General features: G+C 39.5%; 2 protein-coding genes across 4 annotated transcripts; both read left to right on the plus strand.

Moving 5' to 3' along the window:
* The first annotated feature begins 75 nt into the window (after window positions 1-75).
* Window positions 76-11827, plus strand: LOC131724929 (zinc finger protein OZF-like). Of its 3 annotated transcripts, none has more exons than XM_059018011.1 (4): window positions 76-536; window positions 732-6524; window positions 6912-7376; window positions 7573-11827. In XM_059018011.1, the coding sequence occupies exons 1-2, from the start codon at window positions 176-178 to the stop codon at window positions 1919-1921; spliced, it is 1551 nt and encodes a 516-aa protein (XP_058873994.1). In that variant the 5' UTR covers window positions 76-175; the 3' UTR covers window positions 1922-6524; window positions 6912-7376; window positions 7573-11827. The 3 variants fall into 3 exon arrangements, with proteins under 3 accessions (XP_058873994.1, XP_058873993.1, XP_058873995.1); XM_059018010.1 differs by having other exon boundaries at window positions 7576-11827; XM_059018012.1 differs by having other exon boundaries at window positions 735-6524; window positions 7576-11827.
* Window positions 7016-21172, plus strand: LOC131724896 (gastrula zinc finger protein XlCGF26.1-like). Its single transcript, XM_059017893.1, has 2 exons — window positions 7016-7130; window positions 17078-21172. The coding sequence occupies exons 1-2, from the start codon at window positions 7016-7018 to the stop codon at window positions 18586-18588; spliced, it is 1626 nt and encodes a 541-aa protein (XP_058873876.1). The 3' UTR covers window positions 18589-21172.
* The last annotated feature ends 2313 nt before the right edge of the window (window positions 21173-23485 follow it).

The following is a 23485-nucleotide window of genomic DNA, read 5'->3' on the forward strand; positions in this document are numbered from 1 at the left end:
CCACAGAATTACATGATTGTATTTATTTGTACAGTGAGAGTTAAAAGCATGTATAATTTTGTTTCACGCAGATTCTGGAGAGAGACGTGCTTTCAGTGAAGCAGAGGAGGGGCCAGTGATAGAAGCTGTTTACACAAAAGAGGAAATCTGTGATCAGGAGTGGTGTGGAAGAATAATGGAGATTACAGACCTGACAATTGTAGAAAGTAAAGAGATCCCTGAACTTGATAGTGTCCACATTAAAGAGGAGGCTGTAGAGCTGGAGTGTGATGACATCACAGAGGAAGTTAGTGAAGAAAATAAAGTCAATACGCTGGAGGAGAATATAGTTAAGATGGAATCTAGCCATTGTGAAGATTATCCTCCTGAACAGATCTGCATGAAACCCAATCAGCTTGTCTCTGAAGACACTGGTTCTAGTGTTGGAGAAGAGGGCAGTGTGCTGGGGTCCATTCAGAGGAAACATCACCCCCCTCAGGAAAGAGCTGCAGATGGAAAGGAGGAAGGAGCGATGCCGTCCACGAGCAGCACAGCATGTGAGTAGAATGTCAAAAATACAGTTTATATAAGAATTGCAATTGTTTTGTGAAGGATTAAGAGTTTATCATCTTTCTTGCTTTTCAATGTTCTAATTGTTAACAGTGATGGCTGTGAGGTGAAGCCTTGCAGGAAAGTGGCTGTGATTCAATGCTGTGCAGTAACCTTGGCTTCTGTTTCCTGCTCTTCTAAAGCAGATCCAGGTAGACGCACCTCCACTCCAGCACCCCAGAGCAAAATCTCTTCTGATGGGAAACTGCAGCGTAAGCAGAAACACAGAGAGTCAACACCCCGAGATGAATATGTGAAGAAACTGAGAACTCGCTCTGTTCAGAATCTTTCTGCACAACCTAGCCGACCACTTCCTGTGGGATATACAGCAACTCCACATCCCGACAGTTCTGCAACCCAGGGCAACTTCATTTCCATACAAACTCCCCAGCAGATTCCTTCAGAGCAGATCTTGTATCACTGTCCTGAATGTGGCACCAATTTCAGTGACCGGGGAAAGCTGAAAATACACCAGCATATTCACGCAGGAGAGAAACCGTTTCACTGTACTGATTGTGGGAAGAGTTTTAATCATAAATATAACCTTCAAAAACACCAAAGAACTCACAAGGGAGAGGAACCGCATGAGTGTCCTGACTGCGGGAGGAGTTTTAATCTCAAAAGTAACCTTAAAAAACACCAGCGAATTCACACAGGAGAGAAACCGTTTCACTGTGCTGATTGTGGGAAAGGTTTTAATCGTAAGACTTTACTTCAAGCACACCAGCGAATTCACACAGGAGAGAAACCGTTTCACTGTACTGATTGTGGGAAGAATTTTAATCACAAATGTGACCTTCAAAAACACCAGCGAATTCACACGGGAGAGAAACCGTTTCACTGTGCTGATTGTGGGAAGAGTTTTAAACAGAAATGTGACCTTAAAAAACACCAGCGAATTCACACGGGAGAGAAACCGTTTCACTGTGCTGATTGTGGGAAGAGTTTTAAACAGAAATGTGACCTTAAAAAACACCAGCGAACTCACACAGGAGAGAAACCGTATGAGTGTCCTGACTGTGGGAGGCGTTTTAGTCATAAATGTAACGTTCAAGCACACCAGCGAATTCATACGGGAAAGAAACCATACGAGTGTCCTGACTGTGGGAGGCGTTTTCATCAGAAATCTAACCTTCAATCACACCAGCTAACTCACAGTACAGATAAACCGTTTCACTGTGCTGGTTGTGGGAAAGGTTTTAATCGTAAAACTTTACTTGAAGCACACCAGCTAATTCACAAGGGAGAGAATCAGTTTCAATGTGCTGATTGTGGGAAGAGTTTTAATCAGAAATGTGACCTTCAACAACACCAGCGAACTCACACAGGATAGAAACCGACAGCTTTGAAAATCCATTTACAAACATTAATACTGAAACTACATGAAAAAGACATTTCAGTGAAAAACGAGGTGTAGTTGAGTCTGTTGAGGTCCCTCTAGGAGTAAGATTTGACAGCAGAAGAAACCGGGATACAGGCACATATGATCACGATCCTGTAACTGACAAGTGTATTTATATTCCATTGTTAGAATCTTTAAACTTCATATTTAGGAGTCCAGACATTTGTAATCCTATTGTACAACCTTGTGAACAAAACACGGTTTATAAAAATTTTTGGTGACGGCAGCTGCTATAGAAATCATCCACTTTTCTCTCGGCATAGAAATGCATTTTAAATACAACTTTACTAGGATGACTTTGAAACTGCAAACCCATTAGGATCCAAGCAAGGGATACATCAAATTGGAAGCTTATATTTTATTCTTAGAAATCTTTCACCAAAGGTAAATTCAGCACTAATGAATATTCACCTTGTTTCACTGTTCCACACAGAAGATATTAAAAAGTATGGGTTTAATGCTATACTACAACCTCACGTTGATGATTAAAACATTCTTGAAAGTACTGGAATTAAAGTTCCTTTTTCTGAAGAACCAATTGATGGTGCAGTTGCTCAGGTCACAGGAGATACCTTAGGGGTGCACACACTTCTGGGGTTCAGTGAATCTTTCAGTTCAGTTTTTTTCTGTCGACTCTGCTTGATTGATAAGAATGCGTCTCAGTCAGTATTCAGCGACGATGATTCTAACATCATATTACGTGACAGAGTTTTGCATGAACAGCATTGCAATGATCTGTTAGCAGACCCTACATGACCCTCCTCCTTTGGAATGAAGCGATATTGTTTGCTGAATGACTTACAGTTTCTTTCTCATTTCTGATCATTTTGCTTTTGATATTATGCGCGATGTCCTCAAAGGCATCCCCCAGTATGAAATGAAGTTGCTTTTTGGCTCTCTCTCTGACAGTGTCATCTCCAAGCATGACATCATTAATAGAATTCACTCTTAGAATTATGGTTTCTTGGAGAGAAAGAATCGTCCAAGGTTCAATCTAGAGCAGTCTGGCAATGGGATAGAGCTCAATGCGATGCGGGCAGCAGTGTGGAGTTGTGGTTAGGGCTCTGGACTCTTGACCGGAGGGTCGTGGGTTTAGTCCCAGGTGGGGGGACACTGCTGCTGTACCCTTGAGCAACGTACTTTACCTAGATTGCTCCAGTAAAAACCCAACTGTATAAATGGGGAATTGTCAGAGTTAATTATGGGTTAATCCAGCCTTGATTGAAGGTATATTTTAGGAACAGCTTGTGGCACTGGCAAGATACAATTAAATAAATAAATACATAGCCATGGTCCAGGACGTTAAACAGAATATCAATTATTAAACACATAATCAGAAAACAAGTGATTCACATGATTGATTGTATAATAAAATCACTCTGCTGTGAACTTGCTCAGCACATCGCTACAGTTGTGTACTTATAAGCAATGTGAGTACAAAATAACAAAACCGGGAAGATAATGTTACTGTTTCTGACCGGGACAAAAACATGAAGTCTGAAAACTGGCAAGCCCGGCTTTACCGGGGCGTCTGGTCACCCTGGTCAAGGAATCCATTGCCGTCAGCTTCCATCCGGGTGTTTCCAGCAGGAGGCGCCAATCCGCTAACGTGACGTCACGACGCGCTCGTCTCCATGGGAGCAGGGAGGAAGCGGAAGTGTGTGCGGGTTTGTTTACATTGTGTGTGTGGGGCTGCGTGGGGTTGTTGAGCTGCAGCAGCAGAGAAACTTGCTCAATAAGTCAAGTGCTGACTGAATAACAAAGAGAGGCTCCCAATATTATTCATAATAAAAGCGTGAATACAGAAAGGATATCAGTCTCAAGCTAACAGTCAGTGAAGATGGACGTCAGCGTCTCCGTGTCGTTCCTTCAAGACGAGCTCGCCTCTACCATCGAGCACGCAGTGAAAGCGGCTGTAGACACCGTCTTGTGCGAAATCACAAAAGTTGTCGGCGGCAAATTCACTGAATTCCGAATGGAAATGGCTGGAAAGGAGAAAGAGAATGAAAGTCTGAAGCTGAGATTGGAAATATCAGAGAGCGAGTTGAAAGCAGTGCGGGAATGCATGAACGCTGCAGATGCAGACATTAAACAACCTCTCAGAAACATGAACCCCGACTGCAATGAACAAGACTTTCAGAGGAACGAGAACCAGGGATTATTCATCAGAGTTCAAGGTGAGTTTAATAATGTTATGGTTCTTGTATGCCTTCCAGTCATTAAAAAAAATAAATTAAATACACCCGCTGCCCAGGGCCGGATTGATCTACACGCAGATAACGCTATAGCGTAGGGACCCCCAGCAGAATTGGGGCCGCCGTTTGTTTGGGGCATTTGACAAAAACTGCATGTTATTTTGCTGTTTTATGACGGGTAGGCTTTCTCGAGTACAGCATACCCGATCGTCCTCAGACCCTCTCCATTCCAGTCACAAAATCTACAGCGCCATGTACTGTGTGTATTACAAATGAAATAACAATACAACACTAACATACCAATTTTAACATTAGGATACTTGTTATTTTAATCCATTACAGAATAGGTCCATTTTGGCTCACGTGGCGCTGTAGATTTTATTTATCTTTTTTGACAGAGCGTTAAGGAGGAACATAAGTGTGTCAAATATAGATAATGTTTTGAGATTTATTCTGTATTGGGGCGCAGCTGTGGACGGAACAGAGAGTCGTAACGCCAGAAGTAAAGTGTTTAGAGAGGACGAAACATAACTGAGAGAGAAGCGTGCTAGCAAAGCTGTAACTAAAGCCAACTCCTGAATAATAAACGCGTGTATCGAGTTGCCCACATCATTATGTTTCCAGATACATTAATACATAAATATGTGATTATCATTTTTAGTAGTAGTAGTAATAATAATATGCCCTGGACGTGTTTTCTCACGCAAGCAGTCTCTGTAAGTCGCCTTGGATAAAGGCGACTGCTAAATAAACAAATAATAATAATAATAATAATAATAATAATAATAATGTAGAATACCAAATGCCCCACGCGCACTGCCTCCTGAGAGAGATGCGTCCCTTGTCCTACTACGTCAGAGGCTTATCCAAATGTGCAGCATGCCTGTTTACATTTTAGAAACTTTTTCATTTGGGCGGTTGGAATTTAGAAGAAAAAAAAAGGTTGGGTAGAGGTGTTCACAATGCGGGAGGCTGAAGGAAATTCAAATGTGGATGTCTGCAGTCGGCTAGAAGGGTTTCAGTCCCTAGTGTTTGTTTCCTTCTGTAGGAGGAAGTCTACAAAGAGATTTTGAAAAAAAAACACATTGGTTTTGCATTTATTTTATTTTATATATATTTACACATTAACAACAAAATAAACTTATCACTATTGTAACACATTCAATTTAAATCAAGGGAAGTAATGTTGAAACTTTACAATGCATTAGTAAGACCTCACCTAGAATATTGTGTTCAGTTCTGGTCACCTCGTTACAAAAATGATATTGCTGCTCTAGAAAGAGTGCAAAGAAGAGCAACCAGAATTATCCCAGGTTTAAAAGGCATGTCGTATGCAGACAAGCTAAAAAAATTGAATCTAAAAGAAATGTATTTGCTTACAATTGTAAGTCGTCCTGTATAAGGGCGTCTGCTAAGAAATCAATAATAATAATAATAATAATAATATTCAGTCTTGAACAGAAAAGACTACGCGGTGATCTGATTCAAGCATTCAAAATCCTAAAAGGTATAGACAATGTCGACCCAGGGGACTTTTTTAACCTGAAAAAAGAAACAAGGACCAGGGGTCACAAATGGAGATTAGATAAAGGGGCATTCAAAACACAAAATAGGAGGCACTTTTTTACACAGAGAATTCTGAGGGTCTGGAACCAACTCCCCAGTAATGTTGTTGAAGCTGACACCCTGGGATCCTTCAAAAAGCTGCTTGATGAGATTCTGGGATCAATAAGCTACTAACAACCAAACGAGCAAGATGGGCCGAATGGCCTCCTCTCGTTTGAAAACTTTCTTATGTTCTTATTTTTGAAAAAAATAAGGTACTGTATATAAATGATGGACATTGACAACATGTTTTTTCGTTTCTTTTTAATCCCTCGATCATTCATCCATGACCACGACACGCTTGAGTGACTGTGACTGAAGCAGATGCGCTTAATCACCTAATTAGTGAGACAGTTGATTGGACGCTGGATATGGAGCGATTTCAGCTGTTGAATTGCAAGCTTGAGTAAAAGCAATTAAGAAAATCACAGAAAAAACCAATATGCCACGTCTGTCGACAGCAGCGTCTTCGTGCGATCGGCATGTTGGAGGCTGGACTAGGGCAGCGTGCTGTGGCTCGCCGTCTTGGGTGCTCACACTGCCAGCGATTTCAAACCTGGCGAGACGGTATAACCAGACACACTCTGTCAATGACAGCGCCACCAACTGGGAGAGCAAGAGTCACAACACCTGCCCGAGATCGACAGATCATTCTGCAGCATCTTCATGATGTCAATTGTTAATCAGCACAATAAAAAGTCACTGCAGGGTTTGTCGTTTTTCAATCACATCTAGTGAGTTTTATCCAAATATAAGTGATAAGTTTCTTTTGATGCTCAGTGTGTGTGTTTGTGTGTTTATCATGTAAGAGATAACACACGCCAGGGTGTGGGTTGTGTTGTATTTAACATACGGCTGTTAATTTTTGTCATCAATAATTTCTCTCAATCAGCATTTTTATTTTTTAATCCAAACCATAGTTTCAATTCACAGGCCAAATTCTGATCTATATTATCCAGGTAACTGACGGGACTCGTTTAAAACTGGATCTGAACACAACTCTTTGTGGCATGAATATCCATGATGTGTTATTTCTTACAGTTATAAACTCCACGGAATCACATGATTGTATTTATTTGTACAGTGAGAGTTAAAAGCATGTATAATTTTGTTTCACGCAGATTCTGGAGAGAGACGTGCTTTCAGTGAAGCAGAGGAGGGGCCAGCGATAGAAGCTGTTTACACACAAGAGGAAATCTGTGATCAGGAGTGGTGTGGAAGAATAATGGAGATTACAGACCTGACAATTGTAGCAAGTAAGGAGATCCCTGAACTTGAACCTGTCCACGTTAAAGAGGAGGCCGTAGAGCTGGAGTGTGATCACATCACAGAGGATATTAGTAGAGAAAATAAAGTCAATACACTGGAGGAACATATAGTTAAGATGGAATCTAGCCATTGTGAAGATTATCCTCCTGAACAGATCTGCATGAAACCCAATCAGCCTGTCTCTGAAGACACTGGTTCTAGTGTTGGAGAAGAGGGCACTGTGCTGGGATCCATTCAGAGGAAACATCACCCCCCTCAGGAAAGAGCTGCAGATGGAAAGGAGGAAGGAGCGATGCCGTCCACAAGCAGCACCGCATGTGAGTAGAATGTCAAAAATACAGTTTATATAAGAATTGCAATTGTTTTTGTGAAGGATTAAGAGTTTATCATTTGTCTTGCTTTTCAATGTTCTAATTGTTAACAGTGATGGCTGTGAGGTGAAGCCTTGCAGGAAAGTGGCTGTGATTCAATGCTGTGCAGTAACCTTGGCTTCTGTTTCCTGCGCTTCTAAAGCAGATCTAGGAAGACACACCTCCACTCCAGCACCCCAGAGCAAAATCTCTACTGATGGGAAACTGCAGCGTAAGCAGAAACACAGAGAGTCGACACCCCAAGATGAATATGTGAAGAAACTGAGAACTGACTCTGTTCAGAATCTTTCTGCACAAGATAGCCGACCACTTCCTGTGGGATATACAGTGACTCCACATCCCGACAGTTCTGCAACCCAGGGCAACTTCATTTCCATACAAACTCCCCAGCAGATTCCTTCAGAGCAGATCTTGTATCACTGTCCTGAATGTGGCACCAATTTCAGTGACCGGGGAAAGCTGAAAATACACCAGCGTAGTCACAGAGGAGAGAAACCGTTTCACTGTACAGAGTGTGGTAAGACATTCAGATTTGCAATTGGATTGAAACTACACCAACGTATTCACACAGGAGAGAAACCGTTTCACTGTGCAGATTGTGGTAGGAGTTTTAATCAGAAATGTAAATTTCAGTTACACCAGCGAATTCACACGGGAGAGAAACCATTTGTGTGTTCTGACTGTGGGAAGTGTTTTAAACAGAAACGTAGACTGCAAACTCACCAGCGAATTCACACAGGAGAGAAACCGTATGAGTGTCTAGTATGTGGGAAGAGTTTCAGTCGGAAGGACAACCTCAGAACACACCACATAACCCACACGGGAGAGAAACCTTTTGAGTGTAGTGAGTGTGGGAAGAGATTTGTAGAGTCAAATAAACTAAAGAAACACAGTCTAGTTCACAGAGATTCAGTCAGTCAGGACACAAAAACAATTCAGTTTACTCAATGAAAGCATCTCAATCACACCAGAATACCAAAGCAGACCCTGCGTCTCTCTCGTCGGTCTCAAATGCAGGGAGCTGTGAAAATAAACAAATTCAACTCAAAAAATCCCAAGCCTGCTGTGTATGCAAATGATTGTAGCCCTGTTTCCTACAGCAGTGCTTCTGAAACTGGGAGGCACAGAATGTACTCTGGGGGGGGGGGGGTGAGAAAGCTCAGGGAAACGTATAGAAATGACCACGCACATCTTAACCTGTATATATATTAAAACAAATGCTACTGCTGACACCTCCTGCCACACGAAGTACCGCAGACGAGAGGAAGGATCCCAGGGTGTCAGCTTCAACAACATTACTGGGGAGTGGCTTCCAGACCCTCACCAGTCTCTGTGTAAAAAAAGTGCCTCCTATTTTCTTGTCAATTTAAGGGTTCACATTTCCAATGACAGATGTTAGAACATTAGTAGCTACACAACAACCCTGCACTTTTGCAATTACAGACGCACACATTTCTTGGGCGAGTTCCTTCGTCAAGTAGCAGCTTTGTGGAGTTCCCGGTGATTCTAAAGAAAAATCTTTCAAGTCACTTTGCTGGTCAGAGATACTTACATCTGTCATTGAGAATATGTCATTGAAAACTTGTGCATGAATTGCATTCAGATATAAAAGATGATGTAATGGGCTTCGTATCTTCTCATGACGCCATCAGATCTAATATGGAGAAAAGCTTCGACAGCTTTGAAAATCCATTTACAAACTTTAATACTGAAGCTAAATGGAATAAACAATTAAGTGAAAGACGAGGTGTAGTGGAGCCTGTTGAGGTCCCTCTAGGAGTAAGATTTGACAGCAGAAGAAACCGGGATACAGGCACATATGATCACGATCCTGTAACTGATATGTGTATTTATATTCCATTGTTAGAAACTTTAAAGTTTATATTTAGGATTCCAGACATTTGTAATCTTATTGTACAACCCTGTGAACAAAAAGCTGTTTATAAAGATTTTTGGTGACGGCAGCTGCTATAGAAATCATCCACTTTTCTCTCGGCATAAAAATGCTTTTCAAATACAACTTTACTAGGATAAATTTGAAACTGCAAACCCATTAGGATCCATGCAAGGGATACATCAAATTGGAAGCTTATATTTTATTCTTAGAAATCTTTCTCCAAATGTAAATTCAGCACTAATGAATATTCACCTTGTTTGACTGTTGCACACACAAGATATTAAAAAGTATGGATTTAATGCTATACTACAACCTCACGTTGATGATTTAAAAATTCTTGAAAGTACTGGAATTAAAGTTCCCTTTTCTGAAGAACCAATTGATGGTACAGTTGCTCAGGTCATAGGAGATACCTTAGGGGTGCACACACTTCTGGGGTTCAGGGAATCTTTCAGTTCAGTTTTTTTCTGTCGACTCTGCTTGATTGATAAGAAAAGAATGCGTCTCAGTCAGTATTCAGCGACGATGATTCTAACATCATATTATGTGACAGAGTTTTGCATGAACAGCATTGCAATGATCTGTTAGCAGACCCTACATGACCCTCCTCCTTTGGAATGAAGCGATATTGTTTGCTGAATGACTTACAGTTTCTTTCTCATTTGTGATCATTTTGCTTTTGATATTATGCGCGATGTCCTCGAAGGCGTCCCCCAGTATGAAATGAAGTTGCTTTTTGGCTCTCTCTCTGACAATGTCATCCCTAAGCTTGACATCATTAATAGAATTCACTCTTAGAATTATGGTTTGTTGGAGAGAAAGAATCGTCCAAGGTTCAATCTAGAGCAGTCTGGCAATGGGATAGAGCTCAATGCTATGCGGGCAGCAGTGTGGAGTAGTGGTTAGGGCTCTGGACTCTTGACCGGAGGGTCGTGGGTTCAGTCCCAGGTGGGGGACACTGCTGCTGTACCCTTGAGCAAGGTACTTTACCTAGATTGCTCCAGAAAAAACCCAACTGTATAAATGGGGAATTGTATGTAAAAAATAATGTGTTATCTTGTAACAATTGTAAGTCGCCCTGGTTAAGGGCGTCTGCTAAGAAATAAATAATAATATTCAAACATTCTGCTTAATAAAAAATATTTCCCTAGTATTTGGAGACATTGTAAACGAGGAAAATAAAAATCGGAGCTTGCTTCTGATGTTATTAAATATTGTCAATATTGTTTTTTCACCAGTGATTGCTGAGGGTATGACAGTGTATCTCAAGCAACTAATTGCAGAACATCATAAGCTTTTCAGAGAGCTATACCCAGAATGCAATTCGATTCCAAAGCAACATTTCATGATTCATTATCCCAGATGCATCAGAAAAATAGGTCCATTATTGCATTTCTGGGCAATGAGATTTGAGGCAAAGCACAAGTTTATTAAAAACAGTGTCAAGAATTTCAAAACTATTACCAAATCACTGCCCCAAAAACACCAAATAGCTACACCATACCACTGGGAGTCTTTATCAATAAAGACTATTGAATGTGGACCTCTTAAAACACGAGCTTTAAATGATTTTCCTGACTGTGAAATTATAGCAGAAAAACTGCAAATTGGTTTGGATTGTGACATTAATATTACTTCTAGGATTAGATACTCAGGAACTGAATATCGGACCGGCCGTCTGATTTGTATAAAAATAGAAGACGAAATGACGCAGTATTTAGTAAAATAACTGGAATTGTTTGAGAAGCTGAACAGTATTTTTTAGTGGCATCTGAATTTGAAACAGTTTGTTTTGTAGAACATCTTCATTCATTTCATGCAGGAGGAACTCGGAAAAATGTTCCATTTGATCTTCAGACTTCATATGGCTTTGAAGAACCTGATTTGCATGCGGTTCCAGTGAGTTATTTAATGTACATGCCAACCACAACATTGTATTTTGATTTTAAGTTCTATAGTTTTGGAATTGAAATAAGTATTGTGGCACTTTGAGGGCTGGTTATGCAATGGGAATTTCTATAAATATGGAGATATAAAGAAAGATGTAAATATCACTCCTTCCACAGAAGGTGCAGGTTTGTCACTGCTTCGATTGAATTGAGGAGATTTAGAAAACGCAACCAAAAGTGTGTTCACAAAGAACGTCCAAAATATGAGATCCAAAGGCAACCAAACCACTCACCGTGGACACAAACTTTTGGCTGTGATGTCAAAATCTCCCGAGTTAAAGTGAAACAGTAACAAAATGTCATGTTCTGGAGTTAAATGCATTTGTGTAAATTATTAATTGGGCTACAGAAATATTACAAAATAACCCAGGATGGCAGTGAGGACATTTTGATTCATAAAATGATATTCAAGTGTACTTTTTATCCTTTAACAGCAGTTATTCTTGTGGATGAACACTGTTGTCTAAAAGTAACTGACATCCAAAAATTATAAACTGTACTTGGTGTCCAAAAGGTGTATTTTGTGAAATAAATGCTTTGATTTAATAGAGTCATGTGTCTGGATACCTTTTTAGAATTTGTATGAAGTGTATTTAATTACTGCTTTGTCTTACAAGTATTCCTGTAGCATAGTATTTAATCTATGAAGCTGAATATTTATGAGTGAGTTAAAATTACTAAATAGCAGTGTGACATTTACACTTACACCACAATATAGTTAAACTTACCCTGAATGAGATGACATTTAAACTCCTACAGTGTTGAAAACTTTACTCTCTAGCAGGGTTAATTTCTTAACACTTTCCAAAGTGTTCATTTAACACGGAAATCGAGGGAGCCATATGTTCACTACAAAAGTCAGAGTTAATTATGGGTTAATCCAGCCTTGATTGAAGGTATATTTTAGGAACAGCTTGTGGCACTGGCAAGATACAATTAAATAAATAAATACATAGCCATGGTCCAGGACGTTAAACAGAATATGAATTATTAAACACATAATCAGAAAACAAGTGATTCACACGATTGATTGTATAATAAAATCACTCTGCTGTGAACTTGCTCAGCACATCGCTACAGTTGTGTACTTATAAGCAATGTGAGTACAAAATAACAAAACCGGGAAGATAATGATACTGTTTCTGACCGGGACAAAAACATGAAGTCTGAAAACTGCCAAGCCCGGCTTTACCGGGGCGTCTGGTCACCCTGGTCAAGGAATCCATTGCCGTTGTCATGGCAAATTTCGCCCCCCTGCCAAATTTGTCCCCCCCTGAGTCATGTGACATATTAGCGTACGAGTCACGTGACGATCAGATTTCGTGATGCAGAAATGATAGGGTAAAACATCGGCATTTTACTTACTGAAAGTTACGTTTGCTTTTTTATTGGCTTTTATTCGTATTACATTTATTTTTTTATATGTATCAATGTTTTTTGTATCATAAATGGTTGTGTATTTTATTTGATTACTCTTCACGTGATTACATAAGAGCTTTTACAGTAAATATAAAATACATTAAGTCTTGTTTAATTACATATATATATATGCTAATAAGTAAATAATAATAATAATAATAATAATAATAATAATAATAATAATAATAATAAAGTTGAACAGCTTAAATGATCACAACTGGCAAACGTTATATTACAATTGTAACTTTTCAAATGAAAAAATGTTTATAACAAACAATAAGTTAGAAGTAGATTCTTGTAATAATTTCTACACATTTGTGGGTAGTCATGTTGATGTTTATAGTCTTGCTGTACTTATGGATCACAATCAGGGAGTTGTCATGGTTACACATACAGTTGCCGACAAAATTATTGACACCCTTAACTAAAGATCATTCAAGACGATTTTTATTTTTTTAATTGTTGTGAAATGTGGTAAGGTCGCGTAAAAGCCTTTTGTGTTTAGATGACTTTGTATAGTTATTTCATACACTGCTATACCAGATGTTTCTTTAGATCCTTGGCTGTTAATGGTGGATTTTTGCGAGCTGCTCGAACAGTTCTTTATGCTATAGTCGTACTTTTCCTGGGACGTCCATTTCTTTCCATGCTTTCAGTTGAATTAGTCTTCAAATACTTCTTGATTATTGTGGATTTTTGTATTACAATTTTTTTCCCCTCAACTCTCTTTATCTATTCCCCTGCTGCTGTAGTAGTTACTGTAACAAGTGCTTTTCTCGCATCTGGATCCAACTCCTTTGTTTTACCATGCTGTGCTGAGTGCACAAACCATTTTGCTTCAGTTTCTGTCCGTGTTTTACAACTAATGTTTTTTTTTATATATAATATTGCTGAATTGATAAGTAGTGGTTTCTAATTGATTAATAGTGACTAACTCAATTAAGACTAACCTTAATTTACACAGACTTTAATTGAAAATGTGTCAATAAGTTTGTGATCAACAAATATTGTTATTTACACCAATATGATTAATATAGGTTATACAGTAGCTTCAGTGTATATTGTGAGAAATATTTAGGGAATGTCAAAAATTAAAGGAATGAACAGGTCAAAAGATTTAATCTTTAGCATTATTCATGCATGGTCTTGCACTAAATCTGCAAACACATTTCTCTTAGTTTAACCATATAACTTGTCATTAAAAAATGAAGTAATACACCCTCATGGTATGTGTTGCCACTTCCTACAGTGTTTGTCAGATCATTGGCATCGTCCTGGAATGGAGCCTGTCATTCTCAAAGCAGGTCTGCAGATTGGTGGTTGTTCATTTGTTATCAGTAATACTGTATATGCATTTGTTAAATATGTATGAAGCCAAATTATATCATATGCTATAAAGTAAGAATGTTTCTTCCATAACTTCAAACACTCAAAAGTACAAATTTGGAACTAGAAGCAATATGATTGTTAACCACAACATATTGTCCCTGACTTTAGTGTGTATAATTCAGGCTCTTAACTAATGAAGCATACAGGATGTCAGATTTGTGTAAATCCTAGAGTAGAAGTCTTAGTCCTGGGGAACCCTTAACAGAGCACTGCAGGGCAAGCAGAAATCTGCACTCAATCATTTTAGTGGGTTGTGTATCAGGTGTAGTTGTCCAAACCAGAAAGACATTCACAAAAAAGGCACATGTTGAAAAATGTAGCAAACTTTTTTTTCTGTATTCTTCACAATAAAACAAGTACATGATCAGATCGCATATTTCCATTGTAACGTGCTATCCAGGACTTAATGCGTAAGCATTAGTGAAAAAGAAAAACACTATACTGCAGGTCAGCTTTGGTAAAAAGCCCCGTCACCACGTCAAGGTCTTGACCGATGGAGTGGGGCGTTAGGAGCAGGTTTAACAGAACTTTAAAATGCCTTCTCACATAACCCTCAAAAAAAGAAGGACTTTAAAGAAGCTGCCTGTCTAAAAATTACATCACCAATTTATAGTGACGTGTGTTATCAGTAAATCATACGGACATTTCATGCTCTCAACTTCTATAATATGTAATTGTCTAATATCAGTTAATAGGAATGGAAATCGAATTTGAAATTGAAGCATTAATGTCTGAAACATGTACACGTAAAATGTGAAGTTGTTTATCACTTCAGAATTACATCTACTGTACTTTTATATCATGTTACACCCACCTTATTTGGCACAATATCACTTCAATACAGTGAATCAGCCCCTCCCTAGCTGGTTCAATATAACTACATTAAACAAGGTGGGTGTTAGAACTGACATCGACTTTACTTTTGATATCTCTGCCCTGGAAATACTCAAGTCAGGCAGTAAGTCAGTAGCTCAGAAACTAAGACTACCATACCAATCAAAAATTAAAATTAAAAAATATATATATATATATATATATATATATATATATATATATATATATATATATATATTACACACACACACGTTTATCATTTATTTAGATGTACATCTTCAAAAATACAGGGCGGCTTCAAAAACTTATAATGTATTAATATTAATTTTCAATATTTCTCTATTTTTTTTTACCTTTCAAAACGAATGTACTGGCTTTCTTTCTGATACCCCTCTTCTCCTCTTTGGTGGCTTGTTCAGGATACTCACCTCTGCTGAGGTAGCGATATACCGCTCTCAAGTGATCCATATCGATTGATAAATGTAGTTTTCTGAGGGGGAAAAAAACACAGTATTACAAATTTGTCGTGTAAAAAGAGAAATTATTTGATTACAATTGTACGACGGCGCCAACGAACTCCAACTGTCATTGTCAAGATCTGTGGAGCAAAAGCAGTGACGCGCTTAGCAACAGAACGCTGACATGTCACATGACTCAGGGGGGGACAAATTTGGCACGAGACCGTCAGCTTCCATCCGGGTGTTTCCAGCAGGAGGCGCCAATCCGCTAACGTGACGTCACGACGCGCTCGTCTCCATGGGAGCAGGGAGGAAGCGGAAGTGTGTGCGGGTTTGTTTACATTGTGTGTGTGTGGGACTGCGTGGGGTTGTTGAGCTGCAGCAGCAGAGAAACTTGCTCAATAAGTCAAGTGCTGACTGAATAACAAAGAGAGGCTCCCAATATTATTCATAATAAAAGCGTGAACACAGAAAGGATATCAGTCTCAAGCTAACAGTCAGTGAAGATGGACGTCAGTGTCTCCGTGTCGTTCTTTCAAGACGAGCTCGCCTCTACCATCGAGCACGCAGTGAAAGCGGCTGTAGACACCGTCTTGTGCCAAATCACAAAAGTTGTCGGCAGCAAATTCACTGAATTCCAAATGGAAATGGCTGGAAAGGAGAAAGAGAATGAAAGTCTGAAGCTGAGATTGGAAATATCAGAGAGCGAGTTGAAAGCAGTGCGGGAATGCATGAACGCTGCAGATGCAGACATTAAACAACCTCTCAGAAACATGAACCCCGACTGCAATGAACAAGACTTTCAGAGGAACGAGAACCAGGGATTATTCATCAGAGTTCAAGGTGAGATTAATAATGTTATGGTTCTTGTATGCCTTCCAGTCATTAAAAAATACAATTAAATACAGCACTACTGTAATGATTGTGTTTCCTTGAAGAAGGCTCCGTTCACAATGTTGCATATATAATATCCATGATGTGTTATTTCATACAGTTATAAACTCCACAGAATTACATGATTGTATTTATTTGTACAGTGAGAGTTAAAAGCATGTATAATTTTGTTTCACGCAGATTCTGGAGAGAGACGTGCTTTCAGTGAAGCAGAGGAGGGGCCAGTGATAGAAGCTGTTTACACAAAAGAGGAAATCTGTGATCAGGAGTGGTGTGGAAGAATAATGGAGATTACAGACCTGACAATTGTAGAAAGTAAAGAGATCCCTGAACTTGAACCTGTCCACATTAAAGAGGAGGCTGTAGAGCTGGAGTGTGATCACATCACACAGGAGGTTAGTAAAGAAAATAAAGTCAATACACTGGAGGAGAATATAGTTAAGATGGAATCTAGCTGCTGTGAGGATTGTCCTCCTGAACAGATCTGCATGAAACCCAATCAGCCTGTCTCTGAAGACACTGGTTCTAGTGTTGGAGAAGAGGGCACTGTGCTGGGGTCCATTCAGAGGAAACATCACCCCCCTCAGGAAAGAGCTGCAGATGGAAAGGAGGAAGGAGCGATGCCGTCCACGAGCAGCACAGCCTGTGAGTAGAATGTCAAAAATACAGTTTATATAAGAATTGCAATTGTTTTGTGAAGGATTAAGAGTTTATCATCTTTCTTGCTTTTCAATGTTCTAATTGTTAACAGTGATGGCTGTGAGGTGAAGCCTTGCAGGAAAGTGGCTGTGATTCAATGCTGTGCAGTAACCTTGGCTTCTGTTTCCTGCGCTTCTAAAGCAGATCTAGGAAGACGCACCTCCACTCCAGCACCCCAGAGCAAAATCTCTTCTGATGGGAATCTGCAGCGTAAGCAGAAACACAGAGAGTCGACACCCCACGATGAATATGTGAAGAAACTGAGAACTGACTCTGTTCAGAATCTTTCTGCACAAGATAGCCAACCACTTCCTGTGGGATTTACAGCGACTCCACACCAGCGTATTCACACAGGAGACAAACCCAATCACTGTATAGAGTGTGGGAAGACATTCAGATTTGCAACTGGATTAAAACTACACCAGCAAACTCACACAGGAGAGAAACCATACGAGTGTCCTGACTGTGGGAGGAGTTTTAATCAGAAATGTAACCTCCAAACACACCAGCGAATTCACACAGGAGAGAAACCGTTTCACTGTGCAGATTGTGGGAGGCATTTTAATCAGAAAGTTTCTCTTCAAAAACACCAGCTAACTCACAGTACAGATAAACCATTTCACTGTGCTGATTGTGGGAAGACATTCAGACTTACAACTGGATTAAAACTACACCAACGTATTCACACAGGAGATAAAACATACAAGTGTCCTGACTGTGGGAAGAGTTTTATTGAGAAAAGTAACGTTCAAGCACACCAGCTAACTCACAGTACAGATAAACCGTTTCACTGTGCTGATTGTGGGAAGAGTTTTAATCAGAAATGTAACCTTCAAACACACCAGCGAATTCACAAGGGAGAGAAACCGTTTCAATGTGCTGATTGTGGGAAGAGTTTTAATCAGAAATGTCACCTTCAAAAACACCAGCAAACTCACACAGGAGAGAAACCGTATGAGTGTCCTGACTGTGGGAGGCGTTTTAATAATAAAGGTAACCTTCAAACACACCAGCGAACTCACACAGGAGAGAAACCGTATGAGTGTCCTGACTGTGGGAGGCGTTTTATTCAGAAATCTAACCTTCAATCACACCAGCTAACTCACAGTACAGATAAACCATTTCACTGTGATGATTGTGGGAAAGGTTTTAATTGTATAACTTTACTTGAAGCACACCAGCGAATTCACAAGGGAGAGAAACCGTTTCACTGTGCTGATTGTGGGAAGAGTTTTAATCAGAAATATAACCTTCAAACACACCAGCGAATTCACAAGGGAGAGAAACCATTTCAATGTGCTGATTGTGGGAAGAGTTTTAATCAGAAATATTACCTTCAATCACACCAGCGAATTCACACAGGAGAGAAACCGTATGAGTGTCCTGACTGTAGGAGGCGTTTTACTCACAAATCTAACCTTCAATCACACCAGCTAACTCACAGTACAGATAAACCGTTTCACTGTGCTGATTGTGGGAAAGGTTTTAATCGTAAAACTTTACTTGAAGCACACCAGCGAATTCACAAGGGAGAGAATCTGTTTCACTGTGCTGATTGTGGGAGGCGTTTTAATCAGAAATGTGACCTCCAAACACACCAGCTAACTCACACAGAATAGAAACCGACAGCTTTGAAAATCCATTTACAAACATTAATACTGAAGCTAAATGGAAGAGACATTTCAGTGAAAAACGAGGTGTAGTGTAGCCTGTTGAGGTCCCTCTAGGAGTAAGATTTGACAGCAGAAGAAACCGGGATACAGGCACACATGATCACGATCCTGTAACTGACAAGTGTATTTATATTCCATTGTTAGAAACTTTAAAGTTTATATTTTGGAGTCCAGACATTTGTAATCCTATTGTACAACCCTGTGAACAAAACACGGTTTATAAAGATTTCTGGTGACGGCAGCTGCTATAGAAATCATCCACTTTTCTCTCGGCATAGAAATGCATTTCAAATACAACTTTACTAGGATGACTTTGAAACTGCAAACCCATTAGGATCCAAGCAAGGGATACATCAAATTGGAAGCTTATATTTTATTCTTAGAAATCTTTCACCAAAGGTAAATTCAGCACTAATGAATATTCACCTTGTTTCACTGTTCCACACACAAGATATTAAAAAGTATGGATTTAATGCTATACTACAACTTCACATTGATGATTAAAACATTCTTGAAAGTACTGGAATTAAAGTTCCTTTTTCTGAAGAACCAATTGATGGTACAGTTGCTCAGTTCACAGGAGTTACCTTAGGGGTGCACACACTTCTGGGGTTCAGGGAATCTTTCAGTTCAGTTTTTTTTCTGTAGACTCTGCTTGATTGATAAGAATGCGTCTCAGTCAGTATTCAGCGATGATGATTCTAACATCATATTACGTGACAGTGTTTTGCATGAACAGCATTGCAATGATCTGCTAGCAGACCCTACATGACCCTCCTCCTTTGGAATGAAGCGATATTGTTTGCTGAATGACTTACAGTTTCTTTCTCATTTCTGATCATTTTGCTTTTGATATTATGCGCGATGTCCTCGAAGGCGTCCCCCAGTATGAAATGAAGTTGCTTTTTGGCTCTCTCTCTGACAGTGTCATCTCCAAGCATGACATCATTGATAGAATTCACTCTTAGAATTATGGTTTGTTGGGGAGAATGAATCGTCCAAGGATCAATCTAGAGCAGTCTGGCAATGGGATAGAGCTCAACGCTATGCGGGCAGCAGTGTGGAGTAGTGGTTAGGGCTCTGGACTCTTGACCGGAGGGTTGTGGGTTCAATCCCAGGTGGGGGGACACTGCTGTTGTACCCTTGAGCAAGGTACTTTACCTAGATTGCTCCAGTAAAAACCCAACTATATAAATGGGTAATTGTATGTAAAATAATGTGATATCTGTATAATGTGAAATAATGTATAATGTGATATCTTGTAACAATTGTAAGTCACCCTGGATAAGGGTGTCTGCTAAGAAATAAATAATAATAATTGCAGAACATCATAAGCTTTTCAGAGAGCTATACCCACAATGCATTTCGATTCCAAAGCACCATTTCATGATTCATTATCCCAGATGCATCAGAGAAATAGATCCATTATTGCATTTCTGGGCAATGAGATTTGAGGCAAAGCACAAGTTTATTAAAAACAGTGTCAAGAATTTCAAAACTATTACCAAATCACTGGCCCAAAAACACCAAATAGCTACAGCATGCCACTGGGAGTCTTTATCAATAAAGACTATTGAATGTGGACCTCTTAAAACACAAGCTTTAAATGATTTTCCTGACTGTGAAATTATAGCGGAAAAACTGCAAGGTGGTTTGGATTGTGACATTAATATTACTTCTAGGATTAGATACTCAGGAACTGAATATCGGACCGGCCGTCTGATTTGTATAAAAATAGAAGACAAAATGCCTGTATTTAGTAAAATAACTGGAATTGTTCGAGAAGCTGAACAATATCTTTTAGTGGCATCTGAATTTGAAACAGTTTGTTTTGTAGAACATCTTCATTCATTTCATGCGAGAGGAACTCGGAAAAATGTTCCATTTGATCTTCAGACTTCATAGGGCTTTGAAGAACCTGATTTGCATGCGGTTCCAGTGAGTTATTTAATGTACATGCCAACCACAACATTGTATTTTGATTTTAAGTTCTATAGTTTTGGAATTGAAATAAGTATCGTGGCACTTTGAGGGCTGGTTATGCAATGGGAATTTCTATAAATATGGAGATATAAGGGAAGATGTAAATATCACTCCTTCCACAGAAGGTGCAGGTTTGTCACTGCTTCCATTGAATTGAGGAGATTTAGAAATTGCAGCCAAATGTGTGTTCACAAAGAATGTCCAAAATATGAGATCGAAAGGCAACCAAACCACTCACCGTGGACACAAACTTTTGGCTGTGATGTCAAAATCTCCCGAGTTAAAGTGAAGCAGTAACACAATGTCATGTTCTGGAGTTAAATGCATTTGTGTAAATTATTGATTGGGCTACAGAAATATTACAAAATAACCCAGGATGGCAGTGAGGACATTTCGATTTGTAAAATGATATTCAAGTGTACTTTTTTTCCTTTACCAGCAGTTATTCTTGTGGATGAACACTGTTGTCTAAAAGTAACTGACATCCAAAAATTATAAACTGTACTTAGTGTCCAAAAGGTGTATTTTGTGAAATAAATGCTTTGATTTAATAGAGTCATGTGTCTGGATCTCTTTTTAGAATTTGTACAAAGTGTGTTTAATTACTGCTTTGTCTTACAAGTATTCCTGTAGCATAGTATTTAATCTATGAAGCTGAATATTTATGAGTGAGTTAAAATTACTAAATAGCAGTGTGACACTTACACTTACACCACAATATAGTTAAACTTACACTGAATGAGATGACATTTAAACTCCTACTGTGTTGAAAACTTTACTCTCTAGCAGGGTTAATTTCTTAACGCTTTCCAAAGTGTTCATTTAACACGGAAATCGAGGGAGCCATATGTTCACTACAAAAGTGTCAGAGTTAATTATGGGTTAATCCGGCCTTGATTTTTGAAGTTATATTTTAGGAACAGCTTGTGACACTGGCAAGATACAATTAAATAAATAAATAAATAAATACGTAGCCATGGTCCAGGACGTTAAACAGAATATGAATTATTAAACACATAATCAGAAAACAAGTGATTCACACGATTGATTGTATAATAAAATCACTCTGCTGTGAACTTGCTCAGCACATCGCTACAGTTGTGTACTTATAAGCAATGTGAGTACAAAATAACAAAACCGGGAAGATAATGTTACTGTTTCTGACCGGGACAAAAACATGAAGTCTGAAAACTGGCAAGCCCGGCTTTACCGGGGCGTCTGGTCACCCTGGTCAAGGAATCCATTGCCGTCAGCTTCCATCCGGGTGCTTCCAGCAGGAGGCGCCAATCCGCTAACGTGACGTCACGACGCGCTCGTCTCCATGGGAGCAGGGAGGAAGCGGAAGTGTGTGCGGGTTTGTTTACATTGTGTGTGTGGGACTGCGTGGGGTTGTTGAGCTGCAGCAGCAGAGAAACTTGCTAAATAAGTCAAGTGCTGACTGAATAACAAAGAGAGGCTCCCAATATTATTCATAATAAAAGCGTGAATACAGAAAGGATATCAGTCTCAAGCTAACAGTCAGTGAAGATGGACGTCAGTGTCTCCGTGTCGTTCTTTCAAGACGAGCTCGCCTCTACCATCGAGCACGCAGTGAAAGCGGCTGTAGACACCGTCTTGTGCCAAATCACAAAAGTTGTCGGCGGCAAATTCACTGAATTCCGAATGGAAATGGCTGGAAAGGAGAAAGAGAATGAAAGTCTGAAGCTGAGATTGGAAATATCAGAGAGCGAGTTGAAAGCAGTGCGGGAATGCATGAACGCTGCAGATGCAGACATTAAACAACCTCTCAGAAACATGAACCCCGACTGCAATGAACAAGACTTTCAGAGGAACGAGAACCAGGGATTATTCATCAGAGTTCAAGGTGAGTTTAATAATGTTATGGTTCTTCTATGCCTTCCAGTTATTTAAAAAAAAATACAAACAACCTCGCTGACCGCAATGATGGTAATACTGTTATGAAGGCACCGTTCACAATGTTGAATATATCCTATTGTTTTTACACCGTGACAACACTTTGACCTCAACACGCCTGGCAGCAGCGTGGTTAAAAGGCTGTGTGCTTCATTTATGACAAAGTACCTGTTTAACTTGGCGTGTAACAACGAGTACAGGTTATTATACACGGACACAGCCACTGTGTGAACAGGTACAGGTGATCATACACTGACACAGCCACTGTGTGAACAGGTACAGGTGATTATAAACTGACACGGCCACTGTGTGAACAGGTACAGGTGATTATACATTAACACAGCCACTGTGTGAACAGGTACAGGTGATTATACACTGACACGGCCACTGTGTGAACAGGTACAGGTGATTATACACTGACACAGCCACTGTGTGAACAGGTACAGGTGATTATACACTGACACAGCCACTGTGTGAACAGGTACAGGTGATTATACACTGACACGGCCACTGTGTGAACAGGTACAGGTGATTATACATTGACACAGCCACTGTGTGAACAGGTACAGGTGATTATACACTGACATAGCCACTGTGTATGACAGGACTTGTTTGAAACTGGATCTGAACACGTCTCTCGCGATGATGTGTTATTTCATACAGTTATAAACTCCACAGAATTACATGATTGTACTTGCTTGAACCAAAGTCATCGTATTTATCTTGCTCTTAATTGTATTATTACTTGTACTGTGATTCTTGAAATGTATTTGCTTATGATTAAGCCCTGGATAAGGGCGTCTGCTAAGAAATAAATAATAATAATGTTGTATTTATTTATACAGTGAGAGTTAAAAGCATGTATAATTTTGTTTCGTGCAGATTCTGGAGAGAGACGTGCTTTCAGTGAAGCAGGGGAGGGGCCAGTGATAGAAGCTGTTTACAC

Source organism: Acipenser ruthenus, chromosome 58, assembly GCF_902713425.1.
Source record: "Acipenser ruthenus chromosome 58, fAciRut3.2 maternal haplotype, whole genome shotgun sequence".
NCBI lineage: Eukaryota > Metazoa > Chordata > Actinopteri > Acipenseriformes > Acipenseridae > Acipenser > Acipenser ruthenus.

What these genes read in the sequence shown, in the direction of transcription:
- LOC131724929 (XM_059018011.1), top strand. Translation starts at nt 176, where the DNA reads ATGGAGATTACAGACCTGACAATTGTAGAAAGTAAAGAGATCCCTGAA. An exon ending in GTCCACGAGCAGCACAGCAT is followed by an intron (nt 537 to 731) that starts GTGAGTAGAATG and finishes GCTCTTCTAAAG; the next exon opens with CAGATCCAGGTAGACGCACC.
- LOC131724896 (XM_059017893.1), top strand. Translation starts at nt 7,016, where the DNA reads ATGGAGATTACAGACCTGACAATTGTAGCAAGTAAGGAGATCCCTGAA. An exon ending in TCACATCACAGAGGATATTA is followed by an intron (nt 7,131 to 17,077) that starts GTAGAGAAAATA and finishes AATGCTGTGCAG; the next exon opens with TAACCTTGGCTTCTGTTTCC.